This window comes from Daucus carota, chromosome 6 (genome assembly GCF_001625215.2).
Source record: "Daucus carota subsp. sativus chromosome 6, DH1 v3.0, whole genome shotgun sequence".
NCBI lineage: Eukaryota > Viridiplantae > Streptophyta > Magnoliopsida > Apiales > Apiaceae > Daucus > Daucus carota.
In genome coordinates, this window is record NC_030386.2 from 30,839,843 (window position 1) to 30,858,804 (window position 18,962).

Consider the following 18,962-nt stretch of genomic DNA (forward strand, 5'->3'; position numbering starts at 1 on the left):
TGCAGGGAAAGGAGAGGATCAATTTAGTCAAAATATAAAAATGGGGAATCGAAATTAATATTAAAAAAAATCATATTTTAGTCTGTTGATTAACGGATTTATAATTTATCAAAGAATTTTGATTGAATTAAAATAATAAATTGGTAGATATTTAAATAAATTATTCAATTTTTTATGGAAATCGAGAATTTTTGGAAGCCAATTATTAAGCAAACTACTTCTACTTCAAATAATAAATACTCCCTCTCTGTCCAATAGATTCGTTACATCATAAAACGTAATTTCAACACATATTTTAAGGATCTTGTTCAGTATAATTATATAATTTATTTTTAAAATATTTTTTTTCTAAATTAAAATTTAGAGATTGAATTTTTATTCATAAAAAAATTATACCACAATATTTAACAAAAAAAATTTGAAATAGCTGTCCAGCCCGCTTAAACAGCGTGGTGGGACTATGGAGTAGCAGAGTAGAGTGTAATTGTGAATGGATGGAAAGGCTGTGTGCTCAGCTGTACGACACAAATTGCAGTGTCTCAGTCTGTCTATTTTCGTCATCATCGGTCTTTTGTTCCTCTGCTTTTCTTCTCACCCCTTTGATTCTTCCGCTTTGACTCATCCCACGGCTGTGGATGCTCCTTATGCATTATGCATTTTCCCCCTCACGTGTTTGCTTCCACTTTTTCGATTATTACATCTTTCTTTTTTGTCAACAGATCATGCTCTTTACTTTAACTAATCAAAATACTGAATTTTGTGAGGAAAAATATGTAAAAAAAGACAAATACTTACTTGTTGTCACAGTAGTCTCTCTGTATTTTTCAACTTATTTAATAATTACTTCAATAATTTATACTGTAGGTTCTTTACATACAGTAGGTTCAATAATAATTTCTCGTTTAATAAATTTTATTTATGTGAATATTATTGTTGGCAAAAAAATAATTAAAATTTATTAAAAGAGAAAACATTTCAATATTATTCAAAAATAATTATAATCTAATAAAAAACATAAAAGTTAATCTTAATTGTTTAGTTAATTATATATTAAAATTTAGTTCGATACGTTTATTGAGATAATTGTATCTTAAAATCAATTTAATAAAAAGTTTGCATACTTTATTTCCATATAATTTCAAATTATGTGGTATTTCTATTTTCTACTTTTTTTATTTTCTTTCATTTGTTTTTCTTCAGTCTTTTTTATTAATGTGTCATGTCAACCGCCAATCTGTCACTCCGTCAAACCTCCGTTATTTTTTTTAACGGCAGTGATGAATTTGATACCATTAAACGAGTTTAGTGAGTAATTTGAGACCCCGTGGAGATCAGTGATGAAGTTGATACCATTTGTCAGTGATGAGTTTGATAATTAACGCATATTTGATCATTAATTAAAATCCAACTAACCTTTTATTAATATAAAAGAAATAAAATTTATATATTAAAATAGAATTAGATCTAATTTTTCTTATATTCTCTAATTACGATATGTATATCTTAATTTTGATTAAACTTAAAATCGAACTGAACAACTACTTACCAACTACTATTAAACTTTTTTAAAATAATAACATTGAGATCTAGAAAAAATACCTTATCGACTTCATCGAGAATTGAGAATAAAAGTATATTGCCAAATATAAAAAGAATATTGCTCAACAGTATATTATCGTGTAATTTCGGCACAATTTAGATTACCTTTTGTTTCTTAATATAAGTACTGCACTTAAGTGCCCATGCTAACTTGCTAAGGCCTAGTTTTCTGTTACCCAATCCGCATGTCATTCTCATTTGGTATTTTTAACACTTTCGTGTCTGTATATTGAAAATCATACATATATGCAGTGAGGAAAACTGAAGAAACTGCTTATTGTTGTCAAAATGTGATATCACAGTTTCAGAAGGAGAAGGAACTCGAGTTCAATGAGTTCTTAGTTATGCACTGAATGTGCAAGTGTTGGTAACAGATGATTACTTTGCAGCCAGCCATCCAACTTTATTGTTGATAGAGCAAGACCGAAGTGCAGTTACATGTTTGGTAGATGAGTAGAAGGATCTGCTGGGACATCTTTACTTGCCTGCCAATATGGTAAGGTCAGTACATTTTCCGCTCAAGTATGCGCAATAAAGATCCAGGTAAATAAACTCGGGAAATTAGTGATATCAACAGAACTCTTAGTCAATTGACCAAAATAAGCAAAACATCCCTCATATTCATCGAATGAACATGAGAAGCTCACATGGCAGGTTTATATGATGGTGGGATTTTTTGTTCTAGATGCAATAGTTTTATAAAATTCAGTTCCTCGTACGAACATAGAATGCACCTTCTCATTACACGATACCTGTAATGTACAACAAAATTTTATGTACTTGCTGATGAACCTAAGATACTACTGGAAAATAGGAGTATTCTTTTATTCCTGCCAATCCTATTCTCACAAACTGAAGTCAGCTATAGGTGCACTAGCATAACTATGTTTCCATCCTGCAAACATACTCTGTGTTGGGCATGTTCCTCGTCTAAATTGCATAGAGAGCAGTCAAATGTTACAAACAGTATGCAAGAGAACATGTGATTCCATACCTCTAAATATTTTGTCAACATTGTTGTGGTACTGAAATTGAAGCCTTCAACTGGTTCTTTCTTCTTACGTGATGCGTGGAGTTGCTTTCTAACTTGAGAAGCCAGTGACTGCAATTTGGATATTCTCCGCCCGTTAGTAATTTGACAAATGCAATGCATGGTAGGCAGTGAATTTTAGTCTTGTAGAATTAGCTAGTACAATTTTTAACAATTGATTCTTATTTTTGGGAGATCCTCTTGAGAAATGTATACCTTTCCCAACTCAACTCCCCATTGGTCAAAAGAATTAATTCCCCAAATGAAGCCTTCTACAGCAACTCGGTGTTCATATATTGCCAACAGCTAGAGCAAAGAAAACAACAATCAATAGGTGAACCAAGTTGAAAAGCAAGTTTAACCACTTCATTTTATCGGACAGCAATACTGATAAAATTGTGATATATCAGCTGACGGCTTCATTGATCTAGTAATCATGAGAATCAAAGCATACCCAAAAAAGAACCAGAGAAAGGAAAAAAGAAAGATAACGCCATGCAGTACTACTCAAACAAAACAGTGAACTGTCTAAAATGACCTAATCTAGTGAAAGTTAATTAAATATGTATAAGTATAACTAAAAAGGGACTGAGGGAGTATAAATCATTTATAAACACGTACATGTAGATAAACATACATTGTTATTCGGAATTACATTATTGAACTAGCGCTCCTTCCTAACAAGTGAATACAATTAATGTAGTACAGATGAACAGCGTTACACTAAATCACTTTAGATTTATCTTCTATAATGTAGGTGCTGAACTTTAGGCATATATCTTAAAGTGTGGACAGTTTGCTAGTCTAGTAGAATCAATATTTGCAAATCTGTACATATTGTGAAGCTTATGACGTCGCAAGTAGAATATACAACAGCAAGGCTTTAGAGTAAAACAAAGAAAAATCAGTTTGGTCAGGTCCTATTACACCAACAGTCCAGCTAGCCTAATCTTATAACTAGACATGGCACGAGTAACTTCGACTTGCTGTAGAGCATGTACAAACATCTTCACTTTTTAACTAAAGGAATTTACGGGTTTTAAAAGAGTAAACCTGGCCGACATTATATGCACTTAGAGATGGAAGAAGAAGACTGAGAGAAGGGCGGTTCCCAGAGAATGTCTGTAAAATAGAAGGCAATTGTCAGCCCATACATACGATCGGAATCAGCAGTGGCGCATTAAAAGCTGAAAGTGAAAGTGTTACATCACCTTATGACTGATAAGGTGCTGCGCAACATTTTCATTAAGCAACTGTTCTGCAGTCTGGAAAAAAAAAAGCAGTTGCATTAACCAAATGCCGCAAGCAGGTGCAAGTGCACACGCTTAATGGCAGCATCATCAACCAAATTTAACTCACACACAACCATATGTTTCAAACCCACAGCCTACTGCAGAGGGCAGAAAGTGGCCAAAGGCATATTAATATGTACTGTGAATATGATAACCGACCAGAAACCAAAAGCCCGGCCGAAATATCAACGGGTCAAACTGACAATATTTCAGCTTTGATAATATAGTATAGACGGGTCACGGGTCATTTACTATTTTTAAGGGTCTAATATTAATATAATAATATATACACAATATTAACATTGTTACTTATGGGCCTAATATTAAGGAGTAGCAAAATGCCCTTGCATCCTTGAGACGGTCTTGCCCAAGAAGTTGAGGATAATGCTATCCAGACAGTAGGTGATGCTTCAATAAAAGCATTGAGTTCTAACACTCAGATCACAGATTTGAGTAGCAAATGAACTATTAAATATTCAAATATCTGTACAATAAACCTCATAGTGAATGGTATACAGTAACATAATGTAATCAAAAAGAAAAAATCACAATATTCTAACTCAAGTTATGTAAATGTTAAGTACTGGATCATTAAGAGCAGCTCCAAGGGCCTCTTGGTGCATCCCTTACAAATAATATACATAATTAGGCTTTTAGTTATTTAGGATATTATAAGGTATTGCAGCTCCAACAAAATTCCTTATATACTCCTTACTAATATAATATTATTAAATTCAAAAGAAAGGAAAAGTAATGAAGATTAAAAACTGGAAGGAAATGAATATTTTATTCACAAAAATGATATAAGGGATGACTAGGAGGCTCTTTAAATAAGGACGGAGGGAGTTCCTAACTTTTTTAAGGTATCACTACAAGGCTATTGGAGCAAGTTTTTGTTCCAAATTTTTATATATTTCAATTTAGGAGCCCATTTAGCTAGTCTCTTGGAGTTGTTCTCAAATGTTCCAACTTGACTTCATATAGTCAAAATATGACTACCATGAACAGAGAGAATACAAATGAGGTTGTCCATCCTTTATGCCACTAGTCCATTTTCTGTTATTTTCAAACTTTAATGCCTGTTTTTATCCTTTACAAAAAACTCGGATCAAATGAAAGATATTGAACTCTACAAGCGGAAACTAATGTACCTTCCCATAAGCAAGGGCATCTGGTTGTGCAAAAAAGTTAGACATGAGCTCATCATGATTGTTAACCACTTCCCCTGCAATTCAAACATATAGTAGTGTGAAATCAAAAGTAACAATCTTGCCAACGAGAAGGGCTGTGAAAGGAAAAATGGATAAACTGTCAAAAACCAGTAAAAAAGGTATAACATAATAAAGTACCTTTAAGGTAAACAGGTTGCTGGCTCTTCACCACTCCAATAAAGTCGCAAGGAATAACACGTCCCTGTAAAATTCAAGCTTGTCAGTAGGAATAGAATGCATGCTTCAGGATTATTTAAAACAAACATGAGCTAAATAATGTTGATAGAACAATCACCAGAAACCTGAAACATAACCTTATATTTTCAATAGAAATGTTTTCAATGAGATTCTTTAACACTATACAGCAAGTAATAATATAATTCTAAGTTTTATCTGTTCTAGAAAGGTCTTGTGCTGAGCCTTAAAGAGATCCAGATTGCTAAAACTATTAAATCTTGTGTAACGACAAGTATAACACAGACATTGAGTCACAGGTATTTAAAAGTAACAGAATCAAACATCTACAGAGCTTTATTCCTCTGCACATAACCCATGTTCAAAACATTCATTGTAAGATCCAACAAATTACTATAAACATATTACCTGGTGAATTAATTGGTAAAAGCTGTGCTGACCGTTAGTTCCAGGTTCACCAAAATCAATTTCACCAGCCTCAAAAGGAAGGGGAACACCTTCAATTGAAACCCCTTTCCCATTGCTCTCCATGCTGACCTGAATTGGTAAAAAAAAATGTATAGTGTATAAGAACATCATGAAGCCTTTGCAAACAGTTTACGAAAGAAACGCGTTGTAGCTTCACCTGTTGAATATGTGGCGCAAATTTTTCCAGGGCTTGAGAATAAGGTAAAATGGCCTGAAACAATTTAACCTCACATATGACAAACTGTCCTTGAATTATTTTCAATGTGAAAAACATTACTGGCTTTGAGTGTGACTCAAATCATGTACATATTCACAAAAATGATGACAAATACATACACAACGCAGGGATTATATGCAGAGTGAAAATTAGTACAAACAGAACAGAAATTGTCCACTCAAATAGATTTTCTCAGATGATTGACTCACTCTTGCCGGATACCCCAGGAATGAAACATTCCATACGCTTAACAAGCCCAAAAGCACCTGAAACAATTATGACATGCCACTCATTAATATAAAAAAACAAATAAGCAATCTTAATAACTGAACTTGAGAAGGAAAAAACATTACTTGATCTATTAAAGATGCACTCCTCCCATAGTAAATCCAAATAAATTAAAATTAAATACTACAAATAACTGATTATAAAACACTTGAAATTTTAGACTTTTTCTTACGAGTTACGATGTGTACTAATATTAAAATGTCAAATATAAAACTAATGAATAAGCACAAGGAGAGAAGATTCTCATTTTTAAATCAAATTGAAGTTATGTATTTTTGAGGTGGGAAGGGTATAATGAGGATCAAAATGAAGCAACGTGTGATCCCAGGGTATCTTTTGAAAATAAGTTTAAATTGTAAGATGCATGTAAAGAAACATTATCCACGCGTATTTTATAGCATGTCAATTTTATGCCTAAATAAAATATCAAGTCAAGAGGAGTGGTACAGGTATGTTTTTTTCAAAAGGCGCAGAGGAGAAATGTTGATCAATGCTTGAAGCCCCCTTCAGGAACCTGGAAAATAAGAATTGCCATCAGCTAGGAGCTCACTAATATAGCAAAAAAAAAAAAAAAGGATAGAAAAACTAGAATAGAATCCACAAAGTTCTGTCAAAATCACTACAATTAAATGTAAAAAGCTTCAGACACTTCAAAGTAGATAAACGGATAAAAACAACAGCACTTGTTTATGTCTTAAAAAACAATGATACCTACTTCTACAGGTGAGATGTCATTTAGGCTACCCAACTGTAGTCCAATATATATTGCCATTTACCAAAGTCACATTCTTGCTATCAACTCTTAGTATCCATTTCTTTTTACATCACACAAACAAACAATACTTCTTACATGTACTTTGACTAAAGGAATTACAATGTCTTTATCATGAAATACAATTACTTGAACAAACATAATGGAATGTGACACAAAGCAAGTCAGCTGTCCTAAATTCTCCAGAAGATTAAAAACATTAGGAGATCTAACTGTATAAAATTTTAATTATTACATGAGATATACAATATATAATGATAAAGAACCCAAAAAATAGTTGGATCAAGATGTGATTCACTAGTGATGGCATCAGAGGCCTTTCTATATTAATTGAATGCATCAAAGAAGAGTAACATTGTTATATATTTAAATGTAAAAATTCTAGGATTCCCGCAAACAGGCTACTAGGTGAAAAAAAGGAGAAGAGTATCCACAGATGATGTGCATATGAAAGAGCAGGACCTCGGGTCAAATCTATTGCAAAATATTGTTAAAATGTTGACATTCTTGTTGGCAGCAGAATAATACAATTTTATTTAGAAAACGATAACTGCAACATATTACTTTCATAAACAAACTATACAATAAGTAATAATAACTCCAAATGATTAAATTTTCTGGGTTACCATACTTTTCAACAACAGGGAAACCATATTGGAGCGACAACGGCAATACACCAACAGCACTGCAAACTGAAAAAGCATTTCAGAAGAACTAATTAAACAGCGAATTAACAATAATACACTCGGACGAACTGGACAGCAGATTATATTTACCACTGTATCGACCACCGACCCAGTCCCAGAATGCAAACGCATTTTCTGGATCAATCCCAAACTTCTCGACAAGCTGAATGAAGGCATTAAATATGTCACTACACTAGTCATTCCAAATTAGCAAATTAAAGCCTTGAACATAACATGCACATAAGTATTTTGTTTCTTCTTAATACTGGATGCCTTTAAAAGTATATTGACAAAAAAACATAGGTAAGGTGAAACTGTCAACAATAATTTAGGACCAACAAAGCAAGTTATCAAATAAACAAAATAATAATAAAAAAAAAATTGTTTGATGAATTTATATAATTATTACTGCTACATAATATTGTCAACTTTCAATATAATGCTTAATTTGAAAGATATAGAAAAAATGACTACAATAAGTCCCATATATAATAATTTCCCCCGATTGTCCCTGCACACTTCAATGTCCATACTTCCTTCTTTATCATGCAAATAGGTACCACATTCATATAAGCCAATAATGCTTTTAACTTTTAAGTAAGCACGTGCACAAAAAACTGAAAATTTGATACAAGCAGAGCAAAATTAAAAGAATTATTAAACTTGTAACATTCAGATAAATATGAGGAAAATTGAAAAATAGATACGTGTGCCCGAAAGACTAATGTGACTTAAAAACATACTTTATATTTTACATCTGCATTAAATCATGAAGAGAGATGAAAGGTTAACGAATTATGAAAATAATGGCTACTAATCCTCAAAGATGATTGTATTCTGCTAGTGTGGCAGTAAGACTGGAATATTTACGGTATACCTAATTTAAATAACTAAGCATGCTACACCTTATAACATACGTTAAAGTCATATTAATAGCAATTTCAGCTTGCCTAGTGTCAAAATGTCAGAACTCTGAGTAATATAGCCTGTTACCAGCAATATTGCTAGTAGTAAGGTGTAATGGTACTTAGGTCATCTCTCTCTCTCTCTCCCAAGCTGTCTCTCTATTCTGTCTCCCTCTCTCCAAACTCAATATCTCTAATTCTCTCTGAATTCTATCTCTTAATTATTTACTTAATGTTATTTATATAAACCACAAAATATCAACAAAAAATACATAAAAACACTAATAGAGTATATGATTGCACAAAAATCAGATCTGGACAGGTACAGATCTGAGCCAAAGAATATGGCGACCAACACTTTTTAGTGCCAGAACACTATATCTTCGCCTTAAACCCGTAACAATGCCACAGCCACACCATAATAACAATGTTTTTAAGCATGCAAAGTGCAAACATATTTCTTGTATCATACTTCTGTTCACTCAAGGGAAGAATTAATGCTAAAAAAAGGCACCAAACCATAAATCAACTCTAGCACATCTGTACACAGAACATATGTATAGTCTTTCTATGAATGGTATATAATTAACTTTAGAAATTAAGATAAGAAAGTGATCATACTGTGAGATTAGTACTGACAGCAACCATATGCTTCGCAACAGCCTCAGGCCTGGTGAGTATGTAGTCAGTTGTAAAGAGAGAAAAAGATCATATATCATGTGAACACAATAACTTCTCAAACACATAAACAGATATCATACAAATCTAAGACTCCGCCGGATTGTCACAAGACTATTTGCAAGTATTAAGCATACACAATATAGTTAAAGAGATCAGTTTATCTGCCTACTTCCAAAATTCAAAAGAATGATCAAAACTTTATTTAACTAACCCTAAAGAAGACGAGATCCATTCTCTCAGTGTGCGAGCATTTAACATAGTTTCAGCAGTTGTAAAAGTCTTTGAGACCACAACAACTGCAATCAAAACAAGAGAATGCAAATTACAATACAACTTATTTAGGTATTTATAAATTTAGATGATATTATATGATAAGAAATACATATTTACAAGATGCATAAATGTTACCTAAGGTGGTTTCAGGGCTCAAGCCTGTGATATTTCTAGCAACATCTATAGGATCTACATTCGCTAGACTAAAATAGGAAAACAATAGATTAGTCATACACCATTAAGAACATGTTTATATGCTCAAGTGCTAACATGAACTGCAACAGTATCCAACCACAAGACCCGACTTATTATGATAACACTAAACACTTCCATTGCTCGTCTAATCAAAAGAAACACATTCCATCAAGGAAAAACATAAGGCTCTTGCAAGTTAACAGAACTTTAATGTGTAAGAACCTACTAGATTTGGATAATGTGGAGTCTACAAACATATATTATCACACAGATATTAATGTACTAATTTTTTTTAAAAAAAAAAGAAATTACACTACCATTATATTTATTTATTTATTTATTTTTGCTAATTACAGTACCATCATATTCCACACCAAAAGCTAACCATCTCAATGTATGAAGGGTAAACCTTGATCTTTTATTATAGGGCTTTTTACATAAATACCAAATCTTTTTTATGAAAAATCAAAAAATAAGGATTGTCAAAAGTTTTTTCTTTCAGAATATACATTTTTAAACTCACATGCAAAAACACAGTTTCGCAAACTTAAAAAATAAATTATGTATTAATAAACAGTTGCTACAGGTTCCAAATTACATACGAAACAAATAGGGGGAGTTAAAGTTGAGTGTTTCTCCAATACGTTTTTGGGAAGGTAAGGGAAGAAAGATGCCTATTATGTTAACGGCAGTCTGAGCTACATCAGTAATATTGACAGTGCCTTCAAGTTAAAATTATTTGACATAGTTTCAGTGTTGAAATACACATACACACACTTACAAGCGTAAATTTCTTCCTGCTGCAGATTCAATAGCTTCAGCATCTGCAAGTAGTCAAATGTTAATTTGAAGTAGTACACTACTGTACTAAATACAACTAAGAGAAAATATTGTTCATAAACATCACATGAATGTTTATTGAACCACAAAATCCACCTGTTTGAAGAGCAGTATGCACAAACAGAGGACCTAAAAAGCTCCCACCAATACCAACTGCGATGACATTTGTCAGTGCTTTTCCTGTAGCTCCAACCTACCGATGCTTGCCTATCAGGAAACAATAGTTGCAAATGCATCTAAATAAGATCATCTACAATATTAAGAACCTACCCAAGCACCAGTCCGGACCCTCTCAGAGAAATCCCGAATTTTATCCAAAACTTTCCACACCTCAGGGACAACATTAGTGCCATCACTTTGAATAACTGCATCCCTTGAAGCACGGAGAGCTACATGAAGAACAGGCCTATTCTCTGTGCTGTTAATCTACAAAATGAAACCAATTTAACTTTTACAAAAAAAATAGAGGTCCCGTGGTGTATTAGTACCTCATGCCATCACACAGATATGCCAGAACTTAATGTCCATCATAAGGGTAAGGTTAATTGTAGCTTCTGTAATATTAGAATATATACTAAAATCTAAAGCAATGCACAATACTTCGGGAGCTATTATAATCAAGGAGACCGATATGCCCTTATCTCACAAACAAAATAAAAAATTGCCAGATTAATAAACACCGCAAAAAAACATAATTAAGCAATAAGATTATGTCAGATAAGCAAAAGGCTTACGCGCTCTCCATTAAACATACTGGTGATCTTTTCCTTGAGACGAGCTGCCTGCGTGTTGACACAGTCCAGAACCATTACAATTTACATATATAATCACAATATCTTAATTATTCTCGACAAAAGTTATAAGAAACACACCTCAGCCAGCTTCAAGAGCTTATCAATAGTGTCAGTAGTGGCACACTGCCTCGAGTAATCCAGGAACAAATTATCGAATTCGCTACAATTTCACCACTATTTCAATAACTAGATGAACCGCAACAGATTTTCAAAATAACAAATTAAAAAAAAAAACATACAGCATCATTGACTTGCAACGGTCAGTATCAGACATGAGATTACGCAAATGTGTGTTTTTAATATCATCCAGATGAGCCTGAGAATCGAATTTAAACACATTTTAGCTCTCATATCAATCAAAATAGCTATATGCTAATAAACAAAGGATTTAATATAAATATATACGTGTATATAATTGATTACCTTCAAATCTTTCCACGGCTGTGTTTCGCATATTAAAGTTGACGAAGCCATCTTCTTCTTCTATTGATTTCGAATCGAAACAATATGTATGTATGTTTGTAATACGAACGAAAACGAAGTTGAGGATTGAAGCGACGCTGTGGATTGAGGAATTGTGATGTTCAAGTAAAGTGATTAGAAAACAAGAATTAAAAAAGATGATGGCCGCAAATAATTGAAAAGAAAATAATAAAAAAGTTTGATAGTGGATGAGTATTGGCGTATTGCCCGTGCGAACGACTTCGTTTTGCTGGAGTCTTGTTACTACCTTTTTTTATTTTTGACAAAGTTGGCAAACGGTGTGAAAGGGGTCAGAAACATGCGTTTCTAAAACTATGGGCCGCTCACTGGTTGTCCGTGACTAACCCAACCATTTCTTTTTCTAAAAAGCCTCTCGGCAGAGATAGAATTCAACTCGATCGGATGGATATTCAACCCGTACTGACCTGTTTGAGTTCCACCGAACACGAATTTTCGGGTTTCGAGTTTGAGTTTAGATTTATTTTTAAAGCCCAAACTAGTTTTGGATTGAATTTGTTTCTTGATCGTACCGTCCCGAATTTGACTCGAAACTCGTTCCAAACCGGATTCAAACCCGATTCCGATTTGAAACCCAAATATATGTCTACACTCTATTACTTCATACACACACGTATATATTATATGTAATAATTCAAATTATAAATAGCAAACCTAAAACACCTCACCGACTCTCTCTCGCTTCTCATCTCAAATGGTTTACTGATACTGGTGTGAAATGTTGTATTCCCTTGTTAATCTTGGCAGGAAATCCTAGGGAAGCTACACCTTCTTTTCGACCATCAACTCATTAGAGCATCTCCAAGGGCAATATGTATAATGGTTGGCTATATGAATTATGTAAATTTTTTGCTAAGGGGACATGTATATGCACCAACGGCGTTATCTATAGTATTGCTTGTATGAAATTATACCTAAGGGCTCACTTGATTCGACAAATATAGCCAACAAAACATGGTTGGCTATATTTTTTTGCTAAGGGATGGAGGGTTGGAGTTGTATAATTTATAGATAATCTCTACATGTGCCATCTGGATGCCACCTAAATGCCACTATATAATTTTAGCTAATGTTTTTGGGGTTGGAGATGCACACTTGCATCTACTTCTGGTAAGAAATAGGGTACATACTCTATCGAGAAGCACTGAAACACAAAATAAGTTACCAAGAAACTGATACATAAAAATCCTACGAATGAGAGTCAGACCGCCATCCATAATTTTCATCCATCCGTCATCGCCCCATCCTTCCTTCAAACTACATCCGCCCAAACCATCCTCCCATCTCATTTCATCCGTTTTTGAATCTTTAATTTTTATTTATTAGTTTTTAATAAAATCGAGATCTAATTTTTTTTTTGGGAGTGATCTCATTACCGTACTCATCTTTTTGGGTTGTTGATTGTCCCCAAATTTTGGGGGTATGTTTTTGTGTTTTTTTTAATTTTTCGTCATGCTGCGTTAAGAATGATTTATGTGGTGTATTGGGAGATCCGGGCAACCCGCTTCAAATCCGGAATAGTGGTGATTATCGCGAGAGCTCACCTTGAACAAGAAAGGTTTGTTCAATATATTGGACATCTGTACCCCCAACCTCAACTGGTGTAACTGACGGACAAGGACACTGGACTATTCTCGGTTTTTTATATGCACATGTCAATTGTGATTCTATTATTTTTCAGGGATGCTGGTGTCGACCGGATTGTTTGAGAAACCATCGTTATCATTTTTATTATTAAGAATATTTATATTCAATCTATTAATCAATCTGAAAACAAAACGATTATTTGCTTAGTTTTTTTTTTTTTTTTCACTATCAGATTATAATTGTCAATTTGGAGATTTGTCCCATCTAGGGGTGAGCATAAAAATCCGAAATTCGGATTATTCAATTTTCCGATCCGGTATCCGATTTAAAATATCCGGTAATTTGGATATCCGATCCGAATAAACCGGACCGGATATCCGGACCGGTTTTTTTCTTTAAATTCGGATTCGGATCCGGATCATATATATAAGTTCTATGGAGTACACAAAAACATTGGAGTATTGGAGTACAAGTCATAAATTTTTAGTTTAATCAAAAAAAATATCTTTGATTATTCAAATTTATACCTAATTTATCATTTATAAGTTGTCTTAAACGTAATTATCAATCAATCATTCATATCTTTCAATTTTAACAAATATTAAGATTATTGTTCTGCTTATTAGTTATATTGCAGAACATAATGTCCTCTGATTTATAAAAGTAATTGTTATATGTTTTGATTATAATGTTTATGTTGTAGAACATAATCTGCGGTTTATTGAATGTTTATAAATATTGTAGAACAGAAAAAATGAAGTTTAGATGACTAAATTATATTTTATTATATTTTGTACTCCAATACTCCAATTTTTTTTGTACTCCATAGAACTTAACTCTATATATATATATATATATATATATATAAGAAAGCGGATATCCGGATCCGATCCGGTTTATTAATTTTAATTAAAATATATTTTTATAAATATTATATTATACCTTTTTTATTTATAAATAAAGTGTTAAGACTCTGCTATTAACTTATTATTAGTCTCTTATAGTAGCAGTATTAGTTAAGGTCTTCTAAACTTCTGGTATTTCACAATTTCACTTTCAATTGATCACAACCACTCAGAACTGACTCACTGATCACGTAGCAATTTTATTACCAACTACATTAAGACTTAAGAAGTAAGAAGCCTAAAAGTTGTGAAGGCAAATGATATATCTGAAATTGTTATTATTTTACATGCATGAACGAATGGAGCCATGGACGTAGTCTTCCTGGAATATAGTTGAGATGTTAATGGAGGTAGTCCATTGCATTTTTCAGAAAATAATACATTGAAACAGGATCCGGATAATCCGTTTTTCGATCCGATTTAAGCGGATATCCGAATATCCGGTTAAACCGGAACCGGAATGAAAATTTGGTGATCCGAAAAACCGGATATCCGGTTTATAATTCATAACCGGACCGGATATCCGTTTTTGCTCACCCCTAATTCCCGCTGTATTTCAGTATTTTATTTTTAATAAAATCTTATTACTCGTCGAAAAAAAGTTACATATTCCGTTGTAGCGTCGTATTCGCTGCTTTATGACAGCAAATACACACGTGGAAAGAAAAGTATACGGGGTTGGATTAATTTAAAATTCGATGTCTTCTTATGCTAAAAGTCAAAATAAGCGATGATACCCACTCACCTTCCTAATAAACCCCAACGCTCATTCTCATCCTCACCGTTCATTGACAAACCCTATCTTCATTCCCAGCCGTAGGATCACTATTTCCCCTCCATAAAATATCGCAATCGTCCTCATTTCATTTCTGCATCTCATTTCTCTAACATTTCACATCTTTCTCCTCAAAGCCTCTCTTCTCAGATCTAGTTGCTGGTGCTTCTGATACGTCCAAATAAACGTCAGATCCTTCCTGTTCGGTCTCCGATCTACGTTTCGCCTATGACTTTATGGTGTTTCACGCCGGCGATTTTGAGTTTTTCCGGTCAGATGTGTCGCCAGAAAGCTTGGTCTCCGGAGATAAGTTGAGGATGTACAGATTGATGAGGTACGCACACGAAATTTGATTTAAGGTCTGTTTTTTGCTGATTCGTATTAGATCTGCTTTTATATGCGCTAATATATGTGAATATCTTTCAGATCTGACGATTGATGACCATACAAGCCCAGGCGTTGACCGAGGGAGAGATATTGGAAAGCTTTTTGTGCCTGTTTGGTTGGAACTCTTTGCCAGAGACTGAATCTTTAGAAAAGGCTGAGAGCGCTGATTCGGAGGCGATGAAGATGATTAAAATTGGTATATGCTCATGTTAATTTGTTGTTATCATAAAAAGATAAGTCTATGTACTAGTTGAGAGAGAAAAGTAGAGGGGAGATAATTATATTGTTGTGTGTGTTGATAATAGTGTTCGAGTCTGGCCTTTGCCATGTCAGGTGCGCTTGCTTGGCAGGTCAAAAGTATATACCTAATAAAAATATAGTCTTTTTTTGTCTCGGAAGGGAGATGGCACGAGGTTTTGCTCGGCTCTCTCTTCCTCCTCTGTGTTGCCTTCTGTCTCGTCTTTCTTTTTCTTTTTTCGTTTTGGTTTCGATTTTGAGTTTGCTGCACCGCTTTATACTATACTTAATTATCTATCACTGCACCAGTATGACAATGTTATCTCCGTAACAAGATCGAAAGGATCTAGATAATTCTTAAAATCTCCATTCCATTCAAGAGAATTTGCAACTCCTGGTGTCCAACTAACATGCTTGAGCTTCCAATTCAAGGATTGATCACTGAATCATGCACATCTCTACAAGACAACACGGCCAAGGTACACGCAAATCAGTATTTTTCATTTAAATTCAGCCCCGCAAGTTTCTTTGCAATTTAATTTCCTCTTTGAGGTCTGCTATAATGATACTCATCATCATCAATCAGTTACTTGAAATGTCCATTCGCACACCATAACAGTATCTCATTATGGTTGTTAATTAACAGATGTGTTCTTACCTTTTAATTCTCTTATCTAGTAGCTAACCAATCTCAATTATTTAAATTAATTTAACCATAATTTTATTTAACAAATGTGTGATCTTACCTCTCCAGTGAAAAGTAATTTTTTTTAATGAATTACAACTCGGCTCCTGGCACACTCATTATTACTTTTGAGTTATAGATGAAGTTGACAATATTTTGTTTGGTTTTGAATGTTCTATTATTGTGTACTGTAGTCATTGATAAGAGTGTTATTTTTCAGTTGTACTATTGACAGTAAAATTCATTTAACTTGTAAAAGCTTGAATGTCATGTAGTAAAGTTATTTCAATAGCTGTAGTTTTGGAGCATCACTACTGGTTTCAGGATTCTGGACTCTGCAAATTGTTTAATTAATTCGGGGAAGCAAACACCTCTGTTGGCTGAAATTACTGTCAGGCGTGGATGCAGCTTTTGTAGTGGTTATGCCTATGCTTGTGCATTTTCTTGGCAGAATATTCTTGTGTTTATATTCACTTTCAATTGCCCAGTTAATTTCTGAATTTTATTTCTTATTACATTGAACTATTTAAGGGATTTTTTATAGTGGTGTCTTAAGATAATGGAATAATAATTGTGATTTTTAAGTAGAATCTCTGTTGTGTAATTATAAAGGATAAAGTAATGTACAGAAGAGCTGTCAGGTTTAACCAAAGGATCAAGACCATCTGCTTGGAGTTGATGCTGCTTCTAGAGATTCATTACTCATCTAATTGGTAATGTGTTTTTTATGTTTATGCTATTTTATTTGATTGATTCTTAGTTTGGGAGTCTTGTGGTTTCATCCATTTTAATCTTCTACCTTTGTATGTCTTGATGTTTAGAATTTTATGAGTAATTTTTTTAAACATGAAAAAGTGTCAGTTGCAGTAGTTGCTGTTCAAAAGAATTAATACTTGGACGTTGAAAATGTTTTCAATCCTTTTCTTAGGGTTAATTATTAGTCATCTCTTGTTTGGTTTGTTATTACATTTTTGCCCCTCAATTTGGGTTACAAAATTGAAATTTTTTATATGATTCTGTATTGATTAAAGTCCATTTGGAAATTAGTTACTAATTTGAGGTTTAATATTTATTATGTTTTTTGAACTCTGAAGTTTCTGGATTTTAAATGAGGCAACTAACCACCTAGCTAAAAAAATTTGATAGGTCTTGCTAATTTTTTTTTTGAGCTGAGTATAGTCATTACTAAAGAAGCATGGTGCTTTTAAATTGTCGTAAAAGCTCGTTGAGCATGTCAAACAAGATCTCATTGGCTGTTTAGCCAGATTTTGAGGAGTTTGAATAATTATGCTATATAAAGAAGAGCTTCGTATCTTCTCCCCAATATTGAGGAGCATTACTCCCTTACTAATTTTGTTTAATACTAGTAAATTTTCAATATTTCTTTTGTTTTAGTTATGCATTATATTATAAATACATATAAAATTTGCTTAGATTTTCGAGTGCTCTTGAAGGTTATGTAATAGTCTGTTTATTAAACCGAGGAATTAGTATCTAAATACTCAGCATTTTGCAAATATTCAAGTATTCTTTCCATCCCAAATTAGATGAGCACGTTGACTTCGGATACGCACTTTAAAGTCGATTGACTGTCTAGCTACGTTACTTATTTTTAAAATTTTATTTTTGCAAATAAAACTTTAAATATGAAATAAAACTACAGTACTGTATATATTGAATATTCGTTTAATAGAAGGCCTTATATTCATACTTGGGTTTGGGAATTTTATTATATTTTTTTTAATAAAGGAAGGAAGCGTATTCAAAATGTTTTTTAATTATTGTATTTAAATTTAAATTGTTAACTGTTTTAGGTTTGGATCCCATTGTGATATGTCGCTGAACTTCCTGATTAAGAAGATTTTAGTACAATTAACGTGTCTAAAACGTTTGAATAGATCAAATTTTTTTTTTTGTTAGTTTTGATAATCAGGGACCTGATGTTATGTTGAATTTTAAGTGCTTTTATTATTAACCGGTAAACAAATCTCGACTGTGATGAACCCATAAGCTCAAAATGGCAAGAGCGCTCAGATTTAACTATTTGAGAGGTTGGTGGTTCGACTCCACCTGGGTTGCTCGTTTGTTATATACTCTCTCCGTCTCTATAAATTGTATACAACTTTTTTTTTGAGACGTATAGTGTATATTGTATATGTTCTAAAAGTAGTAAACTTTTATAATATAAAACATCATTACATCAATTACTTTATTTCACTATCTTCATTCTATAATAATATAAACACTATTACACCCACTACTTTCCTTTACTATCTCAAATTTATTATTAAATATAAATGGCTCCTACAACTATATCCATTTTTCATTCAAATTTATTATTAAATATAAATGGGTCCCACAACTATATCCATTTTTCATTCAACTTTACTCATTTTTTACACTACGTGTCCCAACCATTTGTATGCAAATGGCTGGGAT

At 33.1% G+C, this 18,962-nt stretch overlaps 1 protein-coding gene and 1 long non-coding RNA gene across 3 annotated transcripts; one reads left to right on the top strand and one right to left on the bottom strand.

The window, feature by feature from the left end:
* Positions 1 to 1,851: 1,851 nt before the first annotated feature.
* Positions 1,852 to 12,209, bottom strand: LOC108227561 (glucose-6-phosphate isomerase, cytosolic 2B). Of its 2 annotated transcripts, XM_017402774.2 has the most exons (23): positions 11,870 to 12,209; positions 11,686 to 11,762; positions 11,525 to 11,606; positions 11,387 to 11,434; positions 10,923 to 11,078; positions 10,749 to 10,845; positions 10,594 to 10,636; positions 9,753 to 9,820; positions 9,556 to 9,640; positions 9,285 to 9,333; positions 7,849 to 7,921; positions 7,704 to 7,764; positions 6,748 to 6,814; positions 6,222 to 6,278; positions 5,953 to 6,006; positions 5,736 to 5,864; positions 5,271 to 5,334; positions 5,073 to 5,146; positions 3,841 to 3,894; positions 3,683 to 3,751; positions 2,846 to 2,935; positions 2,594 to 2,701; positions 1,852 to 2,084 (listed from the first exon to the last, which is right to left on the bottom strand). In XM_017402774.2, the coding sequence occupies exons 1-23, from the start codon at positions 11,918 to 11,920 to the stop codon at positions 2,034 to 2,036; spliced, it is 1,707 nt and encodes a 568-aa protein (XP_017258263.1). In that variant the 5' UTR covers positions 11,921 to 12,209; the 3' UTR covers positions 1,852 to 2,033. The 2 variants fall into 2 exon arrangements, with proteins under 2 accessions (XP_017258263.1, XP_063935340.1); XM_064079270.1 differs by lacking the exons at positions 9,556 to 9,640; positions 9,753 to 9,820 and having other exon boundaries at positions 11,870 to 12,063.
* A 3,101-nt stretch (positions 12,210 to 15,310) lies between these two features.
* On the top strand, positions 15,311 to 15,989 carry LOC108227675 (uncharacterized). The gene is made up of 2 exons (XR_001808038.2): positions 15,311 to 15,548; positions 15,641 to 15,989. It is a non-coding gene; the product is annotated as an uncharacterized LOC108227675 (long non-coding RNA).
* The last annotated feature ends 2,973 nt before the right edge of the window (positions 15,990 to 18,962 follow it).

Excerpts from the sequence above, each read along its gene's own strand:
- LOC108227561 (XM_017402774.2), bottom strand. The coding sequence starts at position 11,920 with ATGGCTTCGTCAACTTTAATATGCGAAACACAGCCGTGGAAAGATTTG. Across the intron at positions 7,765-7,848 it reads GGTCGGTGGTCGATACAGTG|TTTGCAGTGCTGTTGGTGTA; the intron begins GTAAATATAATC and ends ATGCTTTTTCAG. Across the intron at positions 6,007-6,221 it reads TCCTGGGGTATCCGGCAAGA|GCCATTTTACCTTATTCTCA; the intron begins GTGAGTCAATCA and ends AAATTGTTTCAG.